This window comes from Chaetodon trifascialis, chromosome 9 (genome assembly GCF_039877785.1).
Source record: "Chaetodon trifascialis isolate fChaTrf1 chromosome 9, fChaTrf1.hap1, whole genome shotgun sequence".
NCBI classification, from domain to species: Eukaryota; Metazoa; Chordata; class Actinopteri; order Chaetodontiformes; family Chaetodontidae; genus Chaetodon; species Chaetodon trifascialis.
The window spans coordinates 15,034,420-15,053,945 of record NC_092064.1 but is presented as its reverse complement, the minus strand read 5'-3'; the positions used below and the strand labels follow the sequence as shown (position 1 = coordinate 15,053,945).

The 19,526-nt window shown below is 43.4% G+C and overlaps 2 protein-coding genes across 3 annotated transcripts in view; both read right to left on the bottom strand.

Moving 5' to 3' along the window:
• The window catches only part of rab38a (RAB38a, member RAS oncogene family), a 6,988-nt gene extending 6,363 nt beyond the window's left edge, over positions 1 to 625 (bottom strand). The window contains exon 1 of the mRNA XM_070970782.1: positions 322 to 625. Coding sequence (XP_070826883.1) covers positions 322 to 523 — 202 coding nt within the window. The 5' untranslated portion in view covers positions 524 to 625. The remainder of the gene's footprint in view (positions 1 to 321) is intronic.
• A 1,103-nt stretch (positions 626 to 1,728) lies between these two features.
• ctsc (cathepsin C) lies at positions 1,729 to 9,604 on the bottom strand. Of its 2 annotated transcripts, none has more exons than XM_070970249.1 (9): positions 9,494 to 9,604; positions 8,837 to 9,017; positions 8,332 to 8,477; positions 7,620 to 7,774; positions 5,828 to 5,983; positions 5,203 to 5,321; positions 3,998 to 4,129; positions 3,315 to 3,547; positions 1,729 to 2,414 (listed from the first exon to the last, which is right to left on the bottom strand). In XM_070970249.1, exons 2-9 carry the CDS (start codon positions 8,994 to 8,996, stop codon positions 2,148 to 2,150), a joined length of 1,368 nt encoding a protein of 455 aa, XP_070826350.1. In that variant the 5' UTR covers positions 8,997 to 9,017; positions 9,494 to 9,604; the 3' UTR covers positions 1,729 to 2,147. The 2 variants fall into 2 exon arrangements, with proteins under 2 accessions (XP_070826350.1, XP_070826349.1); XM_070970248.1 differs by lacking the exon at positions 9,494 to 9,604 and adding an exon at positions 9,048 to 9,184.
• Between the last annotated feature and the right edge of the window lie 9,922 nt (positions 9,605 to 19,526).

The following is a 19,526-nucleotide window of genomic DNA, read 5'->3' as shown; positions in this document are numbered from 1 at the left end:
AGTGCATTTATTTAATTGTCTCCCAAAGCATTTTCCATTATCAGCTTCATCTGAGCAAAAAAAAACAAAAGCATTTGAGCCAAAAAACTAAAAAAGCATCTATTTTGACCAATAACAAGAACAACTTCTTTTAAAAACCCTGCAAATATCTTATATATATTCATTCTTTTACATATATTAAATCGACTGTTGCCAGAGGCTGACTCACTTCTTTAGCTCTCAGAAAACACCTTTTGTCAGGAATTTCTTATATATTTATTTATTTTTAGCAAACTTTCCGTATCTGTTTGCCCTTCATGAGACCTGAAAGTTGGACCGTACCTGCGATGTCCCACAGCTGCAGGCGCACCGTCTCCTGGTCCCAGTTGAGGACCTTAAGTGCGAAGTCCACCCCGATGGTGGCTCGGTAGTTGGGGCTGAAGTTGTGATGGACATACCGCTTGATGATGCTGGTCTTGCCGACCCCGAGGTCCCCTATCACAAGAATCTTATAGAGATGCTCCTTCTGGTGGTTGTTCTGCATGGCGAGCGAGGAGGAGGGCGAGAGCTGAGCATGAATCCACCGAGCGGGGGATGAAAGGGGAGAAGCAGAGGACAGCGCAGAGGGGACTGAGGGAGAGCTGGGAGTGAGGGAAGGGGAGGCGAGGTCCGCCCTGGCCCTCACAGGGAAGTGGAGCGCAGGCTGCTGGACCTTGTGACTCAGGAAGGGGAGCAGCTGGGAGCGCAGGCACGTATTCAAACCTGCAGGACGGACAGAGTGAACCCTGTTTACGCGTGAAGGAGGTCAAGAGTGGTGGGGGAAGTATTTAGATCACTTATTTGCATTTAAAAAAAGTATTTAAGTACAATTATTGACACCAAAATGCACTTAAATACTTGTTATGCCTGTCATTATATCATGATGCATTAACGCAGTGGAGCTATTTGAACTATTTTATACACTTTTTGGGTAGTTTAAGTGCTAATAATCAGGAAGGATCACGTTTTCTGTGTAAAATCTTGCAGCTGCAAAGTGACTATAGCTGCCAGATAGATGCAGTAGCTTAAAACGTTTTGCTCTGAAATATCATGGAGTATTAGTAGCATTAAATGGAACTAAGTACAAGCGCCTCATAACGGAGTGAATGTACTTTTCCACCACAAAAAAGTTAAAACTAAGTGAAGATTTATCCACAGAAAGGAGCTCAGGCCACTAAATGTACCTTTCTTTGGACATAATTCTTCCCCCAATTTATACACTACACTTATTCCCAGGTCACATCGCTTCACTCTCTTGGGGTTTCTTATATCGAGCATTTTTGTTCATATTGTCGTGAGAATCTTTGCAAGAGAGAAAACTGTTGATGAGCCCCAAACAAAGATAAAAAAAGTACAGTAATATCAAAGGTAAGACTTCTTACACATACACACACACTACAAGGCAATTTTAAAAAGCTTTTATTGAGTCAAATTAAAAAACAAAACAAAACAAAACAGTGCAAATCTCACAGAACGATGAAAACTTCACAGAATGGGAGGCAGAATAAAAGGCACAATCACATAGATCCCTTTAGGATTTGATTTTAAAAAATCCCTTTAAAAATGCTCCACGGTGAAGCATGGCAGTCACGGTTTCAATTTGACGCGAGGACAGAAGACATTACGGTTCTCCGCTGTGCTTCCCTGAGACAAAGGATCAAGGTCCTGCACCTGACAAGCAAACACAAACACCGAGTCCTCGGGTTCGTCGGTTCCCTCTAAATGCTACAATTACAAGCTACAAAACAGGATTTGTCACAGTATGCACCGATCCATTTTGACTCCTTTGAGTGTGTGCTGGCAGTTACAGCTTGAATAAAATCATCTGTAGGCAGCTAATTGTTGATATCAGGAAACATTAAATCAACACTGATGGCTGGCAGAGGCCCTATTTATGCGTTATTTGACTTGTTTTACTACATCTACGGTGGTTGGATGATAAAACCTTTCACAGAGTAATTCTCAGCGGGATTACGGAGGAAGAAGACAGACAAGCACTCCCCATGTGAAGAATGACAGATTTTGGCTTGAAAACAGCAAAGCTACACAGGGAATAAATCTACTGATCTATTGAACTATTGAGACTCATCATCAAGACAGCCCTTCCTCTCATCCCGACTCTTCAGCTTCTACAGTTTGGGGATGGGTTTGGCTGCGACGGCGATGCTCTCGATGGCGCACTCGTCACTTCCCCGGCGGATTCGGAAGTAGCCGTCCTCGCCCCAGTTGGCGCCCCAGCTGTTCTTGACGATCCAGTACTTCTGTCCAGTCATGTGGCAGCGGCCGTACCCCACCAACAGCACAGCGTGGTTGGTCAGCTCGAAGGGGTTGAAGGGGTCTGCCAGGCCTGAGTGGTGGTAGATGCCCTCCTTGTAGTGCATGAAGTCAGGGTAGACCTTTGGAAGGACGGGGACAATTTACTTTGAATGTTTCTCTTGGTGTCAAATTCAAGTTATGCACATGAAGCAGGATGGGCTCCTGAGTTGTAAAGGAAGCACAAAGTACATTTCAGAAAGGGAGAAAAGGTTAAATGTGTGAATAAATGATTCAGGTTAATAGGAAACACTTGCTAGTTTAGCTGTGGTTTGGGGTTAACAGGACAAGTTCAGCCTTATTAGCAAATGGCTTAAACACAACAGCTGGGAGGCTGTGTAGAACATAAATAAAACAGAGTGATAATGTGCTAATCCTTTCTGACATGCACTCGATTAAAAACATTAAAGGACAATATATTTAATGTTTGACCTCATCAGCTTCATTGAGTGTTGTAAATATCTGCTTATTCTGAATTTGATGCAGCAACATGTTTCAAACAAGTTGGGACAAGAGCAACAAAAGAGTGGTGATGGTATCGTGATTGAGTATGAAAGTCCCAGATTTTCTGGAATCAGGATTGTTGTGAACCAGGAGCGGGCTGTGTTACTCTGATCGCGGTAGACAGCAAGAATAATTAAGTCTTATCTTTGGTGTTTGTTCAAAAATGCTACATGAATACGTGAAAGCGTCTTTTATTGTTTTTAGATTTATCCTTAAAATGCTTTTGGATAACACCATCGATCTCAAGCAACAGAAATGTTTCCTAAAATCTCAGTTTGTGCAGAAGATTGAGCTCAAACTCAGATAAAGCGGCCGCTAGTTGATTTGAGTTTCGGCTAAAATGAGGGAAGGTCAGCCATTTCTGACAACAACACAGGTTCAACTCTAACTCTAAGCTGCACTGACAGAGCAAAAACCCCAATGCTGCACGGACCATATGGACAGGAACGGCTGTTGGGAAACAGTGTGCAGCTTTTTACCTCCAAGGCCACCGCCATGGGTCCATTTTTGACCAGTTCCTTCATCATGGCCATCTCGCTGCAGCCGCCGTAAAATCCACCCACGTAGCCGTACTCTGCTGTGTAAACGCGTCGGCAGTTTTGAGGAACGCCACACGGAGAGTTCTTCGCAACATATGGAAAGCACGACTCGTCCACGAGGCCGAAATCCTGTACATACTTCCCGATCAGGTAAGGGAACCCGCCGTCACAACCTTAAAATGGAGAGATGAATGCAAGATCTGATTTGTTCAATAGGTACAAAATTCTGAATTCTCATGATCAGGAATTATTTTGGGAGTCTGCCCTGGTTTTCTTACGGGGTGAAATCTCTCATGTGTTCCAAGGTGGAAACATTAAATCAGGCTCTTTTTTTTTTCCAGGACTCTTCAAAATAATTTGTGAAAATGCACAAATCAGTTAAGAAATGCTCAACTTTCTAAAGGCAGGATACACTTTCCAAAAAACACTTGAGCGCCACTTGTTCTGATTACAGAGGAAGGCGGCCCGGCGTTTTCCACGCACAGCGGTACAACACGTCCCTGATTATTGTGTCTCGCAATATGAATATTCCACTAAGAACACCGTGTAACTGCTGCCCACTTCATATCAGCAACATTCATGTAATATGAAGTGATGTGGTGAGGAGACAGGACTGCTTTTACCTTGAGAATACTCCGAACAGGAGACCACTTGTTGCGGGCTGAGGATGGGACCCTCTGTGTTGTTGGTGAGGATTCGGATACGAGCTTCCAGCATTCCCATGGTGGCAAAGGAGTAGCAGCTACCGCAAGACGCTGAAACAGAACATCAGAGGTTTACACTCAGGTAAAGAAACTGGTGAAAACATCGGAAACGCCTTTCAACATCTAATCTAATAAGGTACAGCAGCACACCCTGATGCAATCTGATACAAAACCCCCGATACGAAATCCACATGAACTGGCAGCTCTCTGCAGCTTACAGCACATTTGTTCATGAATACATTACACCAGTCAGCACTAACGTTTCTGTAATGTTCCTGCTCCAGTACACCTACCCGCATTAGACAGACACACTGATTAAAGCCACTGGTTGCCATCCACAGTGCGAGACACCAGGTTCTTAATAAAATGCTCTGCAGAAACAAATTGAGTCAGAGAATAGGGGCTGCAGCGAGCTGCTGGCTGCTTTAATTGTGGTAATGATTCAAGTCTGGGTGACACTAAGAAGAATTTTTATTTGAGTCCAAGACCTTAAACCTCTTAAGACTAATACGATGTGACCATTCCTTCAAATTAAAGATCTGTGCTTGTGGGGAAACTTCTGTGGTCCCAGTCTTTTAGAATACACGATGCACTCAGCTGCTGATGTCACTCTGGAGGAAACAATGCGGTGACCAGAGTCATGTCTGACCCTACAATGCCAGCTCCTCTGCTTCTTCCATTAACATTGGGTTGCATGTGATGTTAAGAAACAGCCACATCCCGGTGTAAGACCAGCCAGACCAGCCAGACCCGTTTATCCTCGATCCAGCTTATATTTGTGAACTGAAAACGGAGCCTGCAAACATCCACCTGAGTCGTAACACTGAAGGAAAAAAAAGCTCCGCGGCACTGCACAGCCGCTTAGTGGGCTTCTATTGAGCCACTCCAGCCCTCTCCAGATCCTTAAACCCAGCCCTACAGAGGCCCTCTCAGACACTCAAAATACTCAGCACGCATAATCTCTCCACTCACACACTAGGCTGTGCAGAAACACAGGAGGAGAGCAGAGAGCAGACCCAGGCCTGCCACAGAGGGAAGGAGAGTGGCTGGTGAGCTGCTGTTCAGTGTCTGCTCTTACTGACGGCTGCTCCAGTGTAAAGGTGCGGCTTTAAAAGGTACGGCACCTTGGTTTCGCACAGGGCTGACGAAGCTGACTCCATCTACGTTTCTCCAGTCCCAGCGCTCAGGCAGAGCCGCCGCCATCCTGGCTACCTCGGCTTTCACGGGCATGGGGCGAACGCGTCTAAAGTGGAAAGAAAGAATCATGTTAGAGTCGCGAGGGCATTTTACGTCAGACATACTGCGCCGGCAAACACAGCCTGACACTATGGCAATTAAATAACCTTCTACGTCTAAGGGATATTTGAAGGTTTTAACCAATGAGCTGAGTTCAGGCGGAGGTAGACTCTGCTGGCCTCACGTCTGTTCTTCGTTAAGATTGATTGCTGGTGCAAAAGCCTGTCATACACAGTCCATTAAAAACAACATGATTATTAAACTTTCAGATATCCTTGTTGGGAAGAGAAGCAATCATTGTCAATTTAATACACTTCAATTAAGGAACAGGGCAGAGCACTGCAGGCTTTATGGAGAAAACACTGTTTAGCACTGATAATAGCAATTTGGAGTGCACTAGTTATTAATTTAGGACCACAGCTCAGTAATTTATGCGCATTGTGTTTTTTTTTTTTATCCCTTCATTCCACCTGACGGGCTCTCTGCTGTCGTATGGGAACTGTGCATACTCACATGGGGATACGGGAGGCGGGCCCCCCTGCTCGGTAACGCAGCTCCTGCAGGGTGTACGTCTCATGCTCTGGGTAAGGCACAGCCCTCCAGGATTTCTGGACCGAGTTGAGGGAGTCAATGTAGTCCAGGTTGTTTTTGTACGGCTTCTGGAGCAGCCTGGAGGGTAAATAATACCACATGTGATGTTTTTTTGTGGCTCATCTGCCACACAAACAGCAGAATAAAAGAAACAAAAGAAAAGCAATCGCTGTTGAGCTGAGTCAGAGTATGTTACCGGTGTTAGTTTACATGTACAGCTTTGACAAAATACACACACCTGACAGTTTAGCACTCCGACCTCAGCTGGTTAGTTTAACTCGGATAATAAAGACTTGTTAAGATATTTGGCAGTTACTCATGGTGTCAGAAACAGCTCTGTAAAGCAGTTTCAGGCTAAATTGCTCTCTCGAGGCCTGAAGATTATTCCACTAAGAAACTGAACCTAATTGAAAGTTCCCAGGGAGGGAGGTACAACTCCGACATAATGCAGAAGAGGGCACGGCAGACCTTCAGGGACCACAGCATCCACTGCAGAAGCAGGTGCAGAACAGATCCGACTGCCGTTAGTTAAAGTGCAGCCAGGAGACGACAAGCAGCTCCAGTAATGTGAGTGATTTTAGCAAATAAGCAGTCCGGTGCTGTTAAAGTGTTATCATACCTCCCTGTTCCCTGCGATTCATAAAAACCAAAAAACAAGTGTCTGTCCTCTGCAAAAAGCTCTATTTTAGATGTGAAGAAAAACCTGTAAGCTCCACAACACTCAGGTACGCTCAGGTAAAAATTCAACTTCTTTCATTGCAGTTCAATTACCAGAAACAATTATATTTTCTGAATGTGTTAGGCGAGATGAACTGAGACCCAGTCCCGTAAATTTATGTTTACCCGTAATCGAATATAATCATTAATACAGAGCATTAAAGGGGGATATTGCATCTGTTCTTCCTGCTATTAGTCTGCAGAGCTCAAGCCATAAACGAGGCTATGCAATGATGATAGAATCAATACATTCAAAGGCAGATGTACTGTACAGTCCGCTATAATGGCAGTCATCTTGTAAAGGGGTGGGCGATACGGCCCTACAATAATGTCAGAATATTTCAGCTATAAAGATATTCTTGATGATATGACATAATACGGAGCACAACTTGCCAAACAGAAATATTCTGAAGCACAATTATGATAAATCGCATTAGTTTGTGACGATTCGGCTTCTGGTGGTTAAATCAGATAAGACAATTCCAATGATTAAATCACTTAAATCAATAAATTAAACCTCTCTGGTGCAGAGAGAAACAATAATTTGTTGAAATATATTTTTATGGTTTAAATTACAAATAAACATAAATCTACGTAAGACTAACAACCTGGTTTGAATCAACTGGAACCAAAGAGTGCAGGAAGCAGCTTTACGTTGCCAGAATCTGAGTCGAGAAGCAGATTTTCATTTCCCAATGAACTCGTTCAGCACCGCCTGAGCTTTTAACGTCAGATTTCTCTGATGTGAATTCAGATTCCAGGCTGACTGAAGGTGCTCACTCAGTTCACATCAGAGGCGGAACGAGGGAGGAAAAGAAAGCGGAGATGAAAGCGGAGAGGTCAACAGTGCACTGAAAGCAAGGATCATCAACACTGCCGGCGCTGAGATTCAGTGTACAAACACATTTTCACTCAGTCCACTGAAGTCTTGCTTGTTAGCTTGTGTTCCTCTAATTTGTATTACAGAGGATTTACCAAGCTATCGTTATCTACGTACCTGCTGCTGAGGACTGGTTTGTAATCGGCCCGGGGTGGTACTGGTTTCGCTCTCTTCCCCACAAAACAGGCCCAGTTGCGTCCCAGGACATCGTGGACCCACCCTGGCAGGGTCTGGTCGCAGTAGCTGATCACCTTACCGCCATCGTCGGAGTACTGAAGGCGCAGTGACGCAGATCAGATCAGAGCTTTTCATCCAATATGCAACTCAGTCATGTACTTTTGTGCAAACACAAATTCCATATAAAAAGGAAAGTAAAAATTCCACATTTGAAAAGCTATTACATCTAAAAACAACAAAATCCCCCTGTTATATCACCATAATAACTCCACTCAAGTCCAGGGAATGGGGAAGTTGGACTAGACGTGGGTAAATCATAATGCGAGTTTGAAGACAGCAGTCTAGGACACCCCCCCCCCGCCAGTCAGTGTCATGTGAGTGATGACAAACCACACATGACTGAGAGATAAACCACTTTTAAATAGAGCATATTTCCATCACATTTCAGCCCGGCCTCGGTGTGATGAAGACATGCACAGTTTCCAGATAGCATCTTAACAGATGAAGAGACAGGAAACAGAGTCACAGCGAAACTAAACATTTAAAGTCAATGAGTGTCTAAAAATATAACATGGACAACTTTTAAACCACAGAGCTGCTTCCTTTTGACATTATCTTAATGAGTGCCAGTAAATGAATGCATCTTCCTTACCTTGAAGAAGGCGAACCATTTGTAGCCGTTAATGACCACCTCAAAGCCCTGGTTGTAGATGAGGGTGAAGAAGCCGGTGTTGCCCAGCTCGTCTGTGGCCACAGACAGTTTCTCCAGGGTCACGGTCACCGTGCTCTCACCTGTGGCTGAGGAGGAGCGGCGCAACACACAAGATGACAAATTCTGATTCATGCATGATATGAAATGCTTTGCATGGATTTCATTAGATATAAATGCTAACATTTGATCTGCTGTCAGAATTAAAACAGCACTCAAACAGGGCATGACTCAGCAGTATATGACACACACATCATGTGAGTAACAAGAGTCTATTGGATTAAAACATGATACATGTTCCCACTCAAACCTGAGGAAGATTACACGAAGAGGAGTCAGTGGATCACCTGCTGGATCTCTGGACTGACAACCTACTAACTGCAGGCCCAAACATGTCACATGATGAGGCCCCGGTGTGGACGCTGCTCGCTGCGGAGGGGGCTTTTACCTTCAGCGGAGCAGTTGATGGTCTTGTCGCGTCCTCCCTTGGACACCTGGAACACCCATGTCCCCAGCAGGTCCTCGTAGGTGCAGTTGGCCGGTGTGTCACACCACGACCCTTCGACCCAAAGCAGGAACACACACAGGAGCACACCGCTCAGCCTCATCCTCACGCACAACTAGCTTACCTGCCCACACGCGCACACACACACAGAGACACACACACACACACACACACACACACACACACACACACCTTAAGAATTACGCAGCTAGATCTGCGTCTTCTGAGAAGAGCCTTAAAGCCTGACCCTGTCCTATTTTGACTTCTCTGTCTCCCGCCTGTCCCTTGTCTGCTATTTATGCAAACTGAAACTTTTCACAAAGATCCGCATTTCAACTTCTCCGGTCAAGATTCATTTGCTGAAGTCCAACACCATAGTGCGCATGCGCACGATTTAGCTAGCATGATAGCCGGCTAGCTAACATTCTTGGCAGCTATAGCAGCCCTACGCAAGCGTATTTTGAAATATTAGTAATAATTAAAAAGCATTTCCAAAACATCATAGTGTATGTATTGATTCAATGACATTCAAGCAAGCTTTAAGTAAGCTATACGTAGCTTATCGCGACGTTTATACTCTTCCACTTCGATTCTGTGTACCTTGATTTCAGCGAACAAGGAACCGCACACCAGTATTTATCTCGGCTCGACTGTCCTTTGTCTGTTCTTAGCTTTTTGGTTTCGGTTTCCTGGTCATGTGACCCGCCAGCTGCGGGCATGCGCAGTAGGCTTGTGGAAAATAGAGTTCAGGCGGGGTATTAATGAGAAATCAGATGTTTGTTTTTGTGTTTATCTTTATTTATTGTTAGACTGATACAGTCTCTAATATCTTTGCCTTTTTTATTTTAAGTAAAAATGTTCCCTGGCAGTGTTGGACTGTTAGATCTGATGTCTTTGGACTAATATTACTGCTGTAGATGTTTACGGTTGAGCATGTTTTAACTACTTTATGAACTATTGGGCAGTTTAATCTACAGCAATGCATTATGTTTATAAAATCATCACATGTTTGTAGAGTCACTGTCCTGAGAACCATGTATCTCTAATAGGGCAAGTTTGATGAGCTCAGAAAAAACAGCCTGTTTTCAGCTTTGTTAGACATTTACCTTAAGTGGTAGAAGAATTTTCTCAACTCATGAAGCAAAACTTAATCCTCGGGTTATCAGAAACATTCAAAATCCAAATCACTCAATTTGGAGACAGTTTTCACTGGAAAGGAAGTTTATGAAAAAAATGTAATCTGAGAAGTAACTAGTAACTAAAGATGACAGATAAATGCAGCACAGTAAAAAGCACAAAACGTCCTATGAGATGCAGTGGAGTAGAAGCATAAAGTAAAGTATGACTGTATGCACTCAGCTACAGTGGATTTTACGAAATCTAATGGCTGATCTGCATTTGTAATTCAGTCATGTACTGAAGCTGAAACATCGGCAGGGCGTGTGATGCCTTGTGTGATGAGCCAGAAAGACCAAATGACATCAGATCAGGTCGCTGGCAGCTGCAAATAGCCCGACACATAGAGAGGCTCACACAGGTGATCTGAGGCGGATCCTGGCGATGCCTTTGAGTCGAACCTGTTCTGCTCCAAAAGTGACCTTGTCCATCAGTTAATGGAAACAGGACAATGAGGTCTTAGCGGTCTCTTTTTCTCCCCACAATCACAAAGTGTCTTGTTGACACTTAGTGATTGTGTTTAGAATGTTGTGGTATTCTAATAATCCCCGTGGAGGAATTCTCTTCTCACTTGTCTAACGAGGTGGGTCAGAGAGTCAACTGGCCTGATTGTTCGTGTGTGTTTGTGTATGTGAATGTGTGTCGCTGTATCCTGACAGGTCTGTAGTTACAGGGGTTAAAGAGCTTATTTTAGCCAGCGGGCACTTAAGGGAAGTGCTGGAGGCTTTGATCACCATAGTAACCATGACACAGACTGACTCATCTCCTTGACAGACCATAATAAGCACTCATCTGAAGAAGGGACTGAAGAGGTATTAGTCATGCAGTCTCATTAGTGCCATTACAATGTGTTTGCGTGGAAATGTGTGTGTGTGCATTAAGTGTGGGCACATGTGTATGTTACTGCGTGTATGTGACAGTGTGCACGTATATGTGTGTGTGTGTGTGTGTGTGTGTGTGTGTGTGTGTGTGTGTGTGTGTGTGTGTGTGTGTGTGTGTGTGTGTGTGTGTGTGTGTGCCAATGCAACAACAAAAAATGGAGGAGCAGAGAGCAGCGAGACGCAGAGACGGAGGGATGATGTTATGAATGTTAACAGCCTGAGCCCACTGAGCTCCCTCTAGGAGTGACTCATTGAAACTCGTGTTTCAATCTTGATATTGTTCTGGCTTCCAGTGGCAGGAAATTAAAACTCAAGTGACTTTCACTTCTGCTGTACTGCACCCACAGATTTGTTCCCTGCTTGGTTTCCCCACTCTCTCCCTCTCCATCACACTTTCTCTTTGCCTTTTCGGTTCCTCCTGCTCAGTCTGTTGTCCCCTTGCTGTCGCTCCCCACACTTATGTTGCTCAATTTCTTGTGCCTGTCTTCCCAACACACACACACACACACACACACACACACACACACACACACACACACACACACACACACACACACACACACACACACATACACACACACAGAATATTTGGTAGGTTTGCTTGCAGACTGACTTAATCAGCTCATCGTTTCAGCTCTTGCCTGCATGCAGCTACCCGTGTGTGAGTGTGTGCGTGTGCAGGTGTAAGTGTTAGTGTGAGCCTAACAAGCGTGCCTCGATGTATACTTCCCTTCTTTGTATTCTCTGCAGTTTCTAACCCCCTACCTCATACAACTCCCTTCCTGGAAGCCGCAGCAGCCATTTGAGCCTGATTGTTCCTGTATTTTGCAGAGGCTGACACTACATTTATGCAAATTTCAACTCTGAATGAATTACTGAATTTAATGTAAGTGTGATAATTAAAGTAATTAATGAAACCGTTCGCTCCCGTCCTCGGTTCAGACTGATTGAGTCATGTTTGAAGCCGTTAAATACGCAATGAACATCTGTGACTAAATTGCCTTTAGTTTATATATTAACCGGGTGTTTGAAAGCCTTTCAGCTCCGCGTGTGGCTCATGCGTCACCTAGAAAACAGTCAGTCAGTCAGCATGTCGGCCATGTTTTATTTCCACTTGATGGGAGCTGTATGATGACTTGAGCTGAGCACTACCATTGTTTTTTTCTACCTTTTCTGAGCTTTGTTACCCACAATGGATGCAAGAGCAACGTTTCATTAAATTGGAGGTGTGGGTGGAGCCTCTCCATCACAGAGTGGGGTTGGCCACTTGGGCCTTGTGGTGTTAATGTTCCAGCCTTCACATTTAAATTAAGTCCTCCTGAGTGGCTTCGCGGTCACTTACCTCAGCCATACCCACACACCTACGTGCAGCAGAAGTGTGCACTGTGGAATGAAATGTTTTCACCCTCCTCATGCATATGTCCACGCCCACACATGCATACTATGTATATACAGGCGGCACATGTGCATGTGTACGTACACGCACGCACAGTCTGACACTCACTGGTAACTACATGCTGACACCCCTTGCCCACACAGACTCTATATATAGAGCCAACAGACCATTTACATGGGAACAAACAGCAGTCACTGACTGCAGTAAATGTATGTTGTGAGATGCTGTATGTTGATTAGTTACTGTACTGCCTTTTTTAATGCCATGTAAAAAGTCATATTCTTACTCAGAACATGTTTATTCCTTTACAAATGCAGGAAGTCAAATGCACACTCACTGATCTTCATATAGGACCAAACACTCACTTCACAGCTGTTTAGCTCCCCTTAGCAAAAAGAGAGGAAACAGCTAGCCTGGTTCTGTCCAAAGCCAACAAAATCTGTCCTCCAGTACCTCCACAGCTCACTAATTCATACATTATATCTGTAATCAAAGAGTCTTGTCATCACTGTGAGACTGCCCAGACCTCACTTTGAGAACCAAAGGGACCAACAGAGGTCTGTGAAAGCCGAGGCCTATCAATAATGGTTGTTGTAAGTAAGTGGCCGGGGGCTCCAACAACTGCCTGGCTAGCCTGTCCGCAAGCCCCGCCCCTGAGACTGCCAACCAATGGAACCTTCAGGAAATCAAGAAATGGCTCCACAACCTTCTGTTTTTGTAGGGATGTGGTTACCTTCACACAGGGCCAGGCTAGCTGTTTCCCTCTGCTTACAGTCTTTGTTCTAAGCTAAGCTAAGCTGTGCTACCCAGCTGCTGGCTGTGGCTTCACAGGTGCCGTACACAAGAGCCGTATCAAGCTTCTCATCTAATTCTTGGCAAGACAGTTAGTGAGCAGCAGGATGTTGGCCCCTCAGCCTTCAGGGACTTCCAAACTAGAAAGATTTTATTTGATTTAAAATTTTATCCAAAACTCTTTTTGTAATTTTCACCATCTTTCCCATTATGAGGAATGTTGCTCTATTCAGGTGATTTATTTCTAACAGGTTAATTTTCATTGATTTCTTCTCCAGTTTTCATTTATTATAATTACTTTGCTTGGGTGTGTTTTTTTAAACTCATGACTAATAAACTGGGAACAAGTTCAACATAGCAAATGTAAAAATGCTGCATCTTCCCTGAAGAGTTACTGATGAGAACATATAAAACATTTATCCATTTTGTACAAATGAAACACTGAAACTGGTTATTTACACCTGCGATGCAGAGATGACTGTCGTTATCTCTGAGCATTAAATCAATACATAGCCCTCTAGCGACAGAGACACACACACACACGTGAGCATCCCACAGGAGATGACTGACGCACATATTGATGCATGATGTTACTGCAGATACTTGAATAAACTCATCAGTGACTGGGCAGAAGTGATGAACGTTTGTCAAAATATGACAAACAGATATTTGTGCCCAAATTGCCTCCATTGTAATATCAAGGTAGTTTCTAACTGCTAGTGTTTCACTTTTATTCTTTCCCCTCTTTTGTACACCTGCTGTTTGCTTATTTCCCTTTAATCTTTTCCATTTTGGTGAACAATGGGCCATTTGCAACAATTTAGAGATTTCATTTTGGAGAGAGCAATTTGTGTATTGATATTTGGATGAAAAAGAAAGACAGGGAAATAAAAGAGGGTGAATTGGGGAGACCGGGAGGAGCGAGAACGAAAGATGGCAGGGTAATTTTATTGTCTTGACCTGAGTGCCTTCAGTTAAATGCGTGAAATGTTGTTGGGGCTGATTCATAGCCGAGCTGTGTCACTCTGTAATAGTGGCTGTCATGTCACTGTGACACTGAAGGAGATGGAGGAGGAAGCAAATATCACAGGAGCTGTCAAGGTGCTGTCTAGCAGTTTCCACTGGCTGGGTTCAACGCGTAGGCCAGAGACTCGCACAGTTAGGTTCACTTATCGTGGGCGATAAAACTGGGAGTTTGTCCAGCGACTGGATGAAGGAGAACCAATGGATGCTGCTAACGTAAGGTGTGAAAAACCTTTCTTTCTCCACACCTCAACTGTAAGCTCCGTGCTTCCTTTCAACAAATTATTTTGTAACTTTTGCACAATGAATGGTGCAATCTCTTTTAATCAATTATATTTAACAATCCTGTTTGGTACATAGATTTACGTATAGTGTGGTTGAGTTTGACCAAGGTCGTATGCTGCATCTTACTGCTTTATTGTGTAGTAACTGTGTACAAAGATGGAAAAGACAAGGAGGTTAATCATAGTTTTTTTAATAAGGATTTCAATAATGATTCAAAGGTACTTTACAGTACACTTACACAATGATTTATCAATGACAAAAAACAAAAAAAAGCAAAACCCTTTCTTTGTTTGTTCACCCCCCCCGCCCTGCTCCCCCTACACCATTTCCCACCTCCTGTCCGACTCCACAGCACTGCTGTATGCTGGTCACACTGACTGGAGTCTCCCAGAATCGTTGGTTACGTCCCAGAAAGAAAAAACACGAAGAGAACCATGTCATCATGAGGAGCTGTAAGTTAGACTTAATGAATGCCCTGTGACATTTTGTTCCACGTTAAGAAGGCTGCTCTCACTCTGTCGTGGTGCTCAGTGGGTGGGTGTTGGACTGCAGTGAGTCAAACTATGGTGACTTTTAAAAGTCCACCTTTTAATGCCAAAGTGCTGCAGTAGCACGGTGTTTCTGCAGAGACGAAGCGCTCAATAAAAGATTTAATGCGTTCCCAACACTGCGTCACAATCACAGTGTTGCTTCCTGGCATCTAACTTCTCGCGCTCTCTGCTTTCCTCTTTGCACCGCCTTCAGAAGGCTTGTGGTTCTTCTCAGATCCCATTAATGCAGCTGCACTTCCTGTCTGTTCATCATGAATCAGGTAACTTGGTATTATCCTATGGGATGCACAGGAAAGCGATGATATGACACATCATAAACTTATTTTCTACTTGCCAGCTGATGCTTTCAGTCAAACTGTTAAGCATGCACGGTCCAACAATCCTCTAAATCTCCTCTTAAGACTATTTTGTTTACATCTTAATAAGTTCTAGATCTTGTGCCACATTTGGGGAATTTCCTAAAAAGTTAAATAAGTGGATTTGTTGTTTAATGTGTTTTTGTCATCCACATAGGACATGAAGCGTTGCTTCAGGCTTTTCTAAAAAAGCTCCTCTTGCATCCTCAGATAAAAAAAATGTTATAGTTATGTTGAAAGTAGTCCTGTTAACACTGCCCACTCTCCTTCCTCTTTGGCGTTCCCAGTGGCCACAGATCAGGCCGGAGAGGAGCCTTCACAGGCTTCACTGTGGGCCAATTTGGAAGGAGTAGATAAAGGTTCATTAATTGGGAGATGAGAAGAACTCCGTTTGGCCAAAACAGCACATTTTTTTCTCACTGCCAGGTCTGTTGGGAGCCTCCCAAAAAAAAACCTGTGAACGAGGCCCCAGTGTCAGTGACAAACAACGTGGAATCCTTTCAGCTTATTTAGATATCAAAGCATTCTGGGAGTGAACCATCTGATCTCATGTTAAAATGGCCGAGGGTAGCCTAAAGCTATTTTCTGGGCAAAAACAGCAACTGAACATAAACATTCACCTAAAATAGACATCTACACGCCCCCCTCCCCCAATGAACCCCCACTACAAAGCCACTTAGAAACATACTGTATTTTCCAAACAGCGAGAGCCATATATTCTCACATTGCACAAAGATGAGTGAAAATATTAAATAGAGAATCAAAGATCCAAATATAAAACCATCTTCCATAATCACACCGATATAAAGCGTCAAATTACATTCTACAGTTCTGAACATCAGAGGGAAAAAAAAGGAGAAATCAAAACAACAAAGCTTTAAGTCATGTTCATTAAAAGTAATTCATTATCAAATGTCCCTGAGGGTGGATAAACACTACAAGGCCTCATTTAGAAAAGGATTGATATAAGCTTTCTTACAAAATGTTGGCATTGTTAAAGTCTCTGAAAAAAAAAATCTGTTTATAATTTGAATTTTCCTCCGCAGAAGCTCAAGCAGACAGAATTTCAGTTCAAATTTCTGTAGTGTTTCTCCACCCGAGCTAAGAAAAATGCAGAAGCACTTGAAATAAAGAGATGAGAGAAAGTTGGCACTGAGTGCAGGAGCTTATGTTAACAACGCTTGCATGAAACACCACTGGAGTCTGGGGATACGCTGAAATTTAAGCCCGACTTTGCTGTAATTCTTTAAATAAATAACTAGTATACATTTATCATAAATTTTCATAATAGTCATTTTCTGCCTGGAGTACTTATGAATGAACATAGAAAAAAATATCTCATATTCTGCTCAGTCAGAGCAGGGAATTCAGCTCATCCCGCTTCCCTTTAATTACGCTTGTGGTAACCCATCGTCGCTTTCTTTTTATCAAAACGAGTCCCAAAGTAGCCGCTCCGATGAGCTTGGCTGAATTAAAGTTTTGATAAATCTGGGTTTTAAACAGATTGGAGCGCAACGCGGCGCCTTCATTTACATGCTGATGAGCTGCTTTCGGCGAGAAATTCGTCTTCTGCTCAGATCATGAAAAACGCGAAACCTGTGCGGCTCGTGAAATGTCCCGAACGTGATAATCTTGATTATCTCAAGTGATCAGTCACAATGTAAACATCACTTCTAGGCAACATTCATCTCCTTGTCTATGTCTCTAACACTCTACTGAAAATAGAATCTCATCAGAATTTAAAGCAGGGGTATTAATGGGGATTTCCTCTGTGTCCACGGCAGCGATCCAAACAAGACGGCCGAGGAAGAGTATAAAAAGCACACAGCATAAAAGCGTGCTCTCTGACTTTTCAAAAGAAATCACCCACATCATCATCATCATCATCATCATCATCATCATGTCCATCGTGCCCTGCTGTGACACCTCTGTGTTACATGGTGTAACATCACAGCTCGGTTTGGTTTACTTCTCTTAGAAACACTAATGTAGCATGACTTTAACTAAATATATTTCACAAATCATCAATACACAATACTGTAAATTCTGCCTGCTCTCTACTTAAAACAATAATGCTCTACAGACACACAAAGACCTGCTTAATATGTTATTCCACTTTCTCATTAATCCCAAAGCCAAATACACACAAACACAATCTCCTCTCATAGTCTACTCAATATAATACAGAACCTAAAAACTCCATCTCCTCTGCACCACATAACCTACACCTAAAATCATTTTACACTATCGGCTGAGGAAACAACCACATATTAAAACACACATGCTCTGTGCTCCGTTATAAAAAGCAACATTCAGATCAGCAGCTTTAGACAAACTTACAAAAATACTGTTGATGATTTTTAAGACATCTAGTTGTCACCGCCCCGGGCCATGGGGTTCATTAAACCAGCTGCAGCGAAAGTGGATTCATCCAATATGCAAACATCTTACAGCGCTCTGTACAGTGTGGCTTGGAGTGTAAATGCTTTGAGTTTTTGCTGAAACTGTTGTCTACAGAGTGCATTTGATCTCATTCTGCATATCAAGTGTATCAGTTGATTTGTAAATACATGTTTCAGTCTGACAAAGAGCGAGCCGTTCTCAGCAGCAGGGCTGGGCATCCTCCCACAGCTATCAGCACCGGCTCACGACGATACTTCTTTTGATTGCTTCTGCTTTTTTTTGCCGTAAAATAATCTACCAAAACTTTAAAAAACCCACTGCCATGAGCCACTCTGCATGAGGCATCTACCCAAGAGGCAGGGATCAGTATAATTAGGACTTCATCCACACCGCCTGGCAGTTTCTTTTGCTTAGTGTGAGAAGAAAAGAAGAAGAAAACTAAGAGAATTAATAGAAATGCTGACAGATGTACTGCCTGGCAGGTGAAGGGAAGAGGGGCGGAAACAACCTGTGACATCTCCCAAAATGATAGTCATAGAGGTGTTCATGCCAGAGGCTGTGACAAACGAAGCAGACTTCTCCCAGCCTGCCCCAACAGTGTATACAACCATATGTGATGTTTACATGGTAAACACGGCTCTGCTTCCTGTTTCAGTGGGAGAGGCTGCTCCATCGACACTGCACCGACAGTCAGACTGGTAAAGCCCTGCATGAACCGCGTTTGTATACTCTGTAGTGCGAGTCCTTTTTCTGAAAAGCTGTCTCCCTCATCAGGACATCACCAATCTGCCTAGATGCTGATGTCTGCACCCTGAAAGCCAGCTTGTTTAAAACCCTGACACTGGGGAGGGGGGGACATGTGAAACAGCCCCCATGATTTTAACAACAAGAGGGAGCCTTTGACTGCCCTTTTGTGGGCTGGTTTCACTTTTTTATTCAAAAGGTATAAAATAAACGACCTTGTGTCTTTTTCCCTGCGATCAGCAGATGAGCACGTCTGGATTAAAAGTATTTTTGAGCGCAGGGATTATCAATCCAATTCTTTAGAGTGCATTTACGAAAATAAGTCAGCCAACAGCTGGGTGGATCATCTTGCTTGCAAGCATAAGATTTTACTCCTCGTCATCATCATGGTCGTCATCATGTTTTGGCTCGAATACAAGGGGAAATGTCTACGAGATCACCCCAGATTAATGAGAGCGGTGGATTTTCTGATCCTTGAGGTAGACCTAAAATGTGGAGCAGTGGTATTAATGCAGAAAGCTCATAGTTTGTCAACAAAATGTGCTTCCAGCATTAATGCTGCACTGGAGCTGGACTTCTTTCATTTCCATATGTGGGGGACTACTGTGTATCGGTCATGGAAAATGTGAGGAAGGTGTTAAATCCCCTGACAACTAAAGAGCCTGGATTCACATTCCATTGTATTTTATCAAAATGCTACAATAGGTCAATTTTTCTGGTTGTTTCTGTTGAGCTGACAAATGCTTTATTTCTCATACGAGGCCACGATCCTCTGCTAATTTCACCTTTCCTGCAATTTCATTTTAAGCCTGCTGCTACTTATTATGGCCATGAGTGATTTTAATAGAACGTGATGTCACAGAACTGAGCCCTTAAAGAGAATAGGATAGTAGTTGATGCAAGCATTGATCCTGTCTTTTTCTGCAGAGGTAGCACACAACTGTCGAGCCTCACCCGGGGGGCCGATAACACGAAGCCAAAGTGCTGAAGCAAGCTCCGTGTTACTCTCTCAGCATGTTTTAAACG

Bases quoted from the DNA above. Each gene is read 5' to 3' on its own strand.
- ctsc (XM_070970249.1), bottom strand. From the start codon at position 8,996: ATGAGGCTGAGCGGTGTGCTCCTGTGTGTGTTCCTGCTTTGGGTCGAA. The intron at 7,775-8,331 runs GTAAGGAAGATG...CTGCGCCTTCAG, and splicing joins AATGGTTCGCCTTCTTCAAG to TACTCCGACGATGGCGGTAA. The intron at 4,130-5,202 runs GTGCCGTACCTT...GTTCTGTTTCAG, and splicing joins CAGCCCTGTGCGAAACCAAG to CGTCTTGCGGTAGCTGCTAC.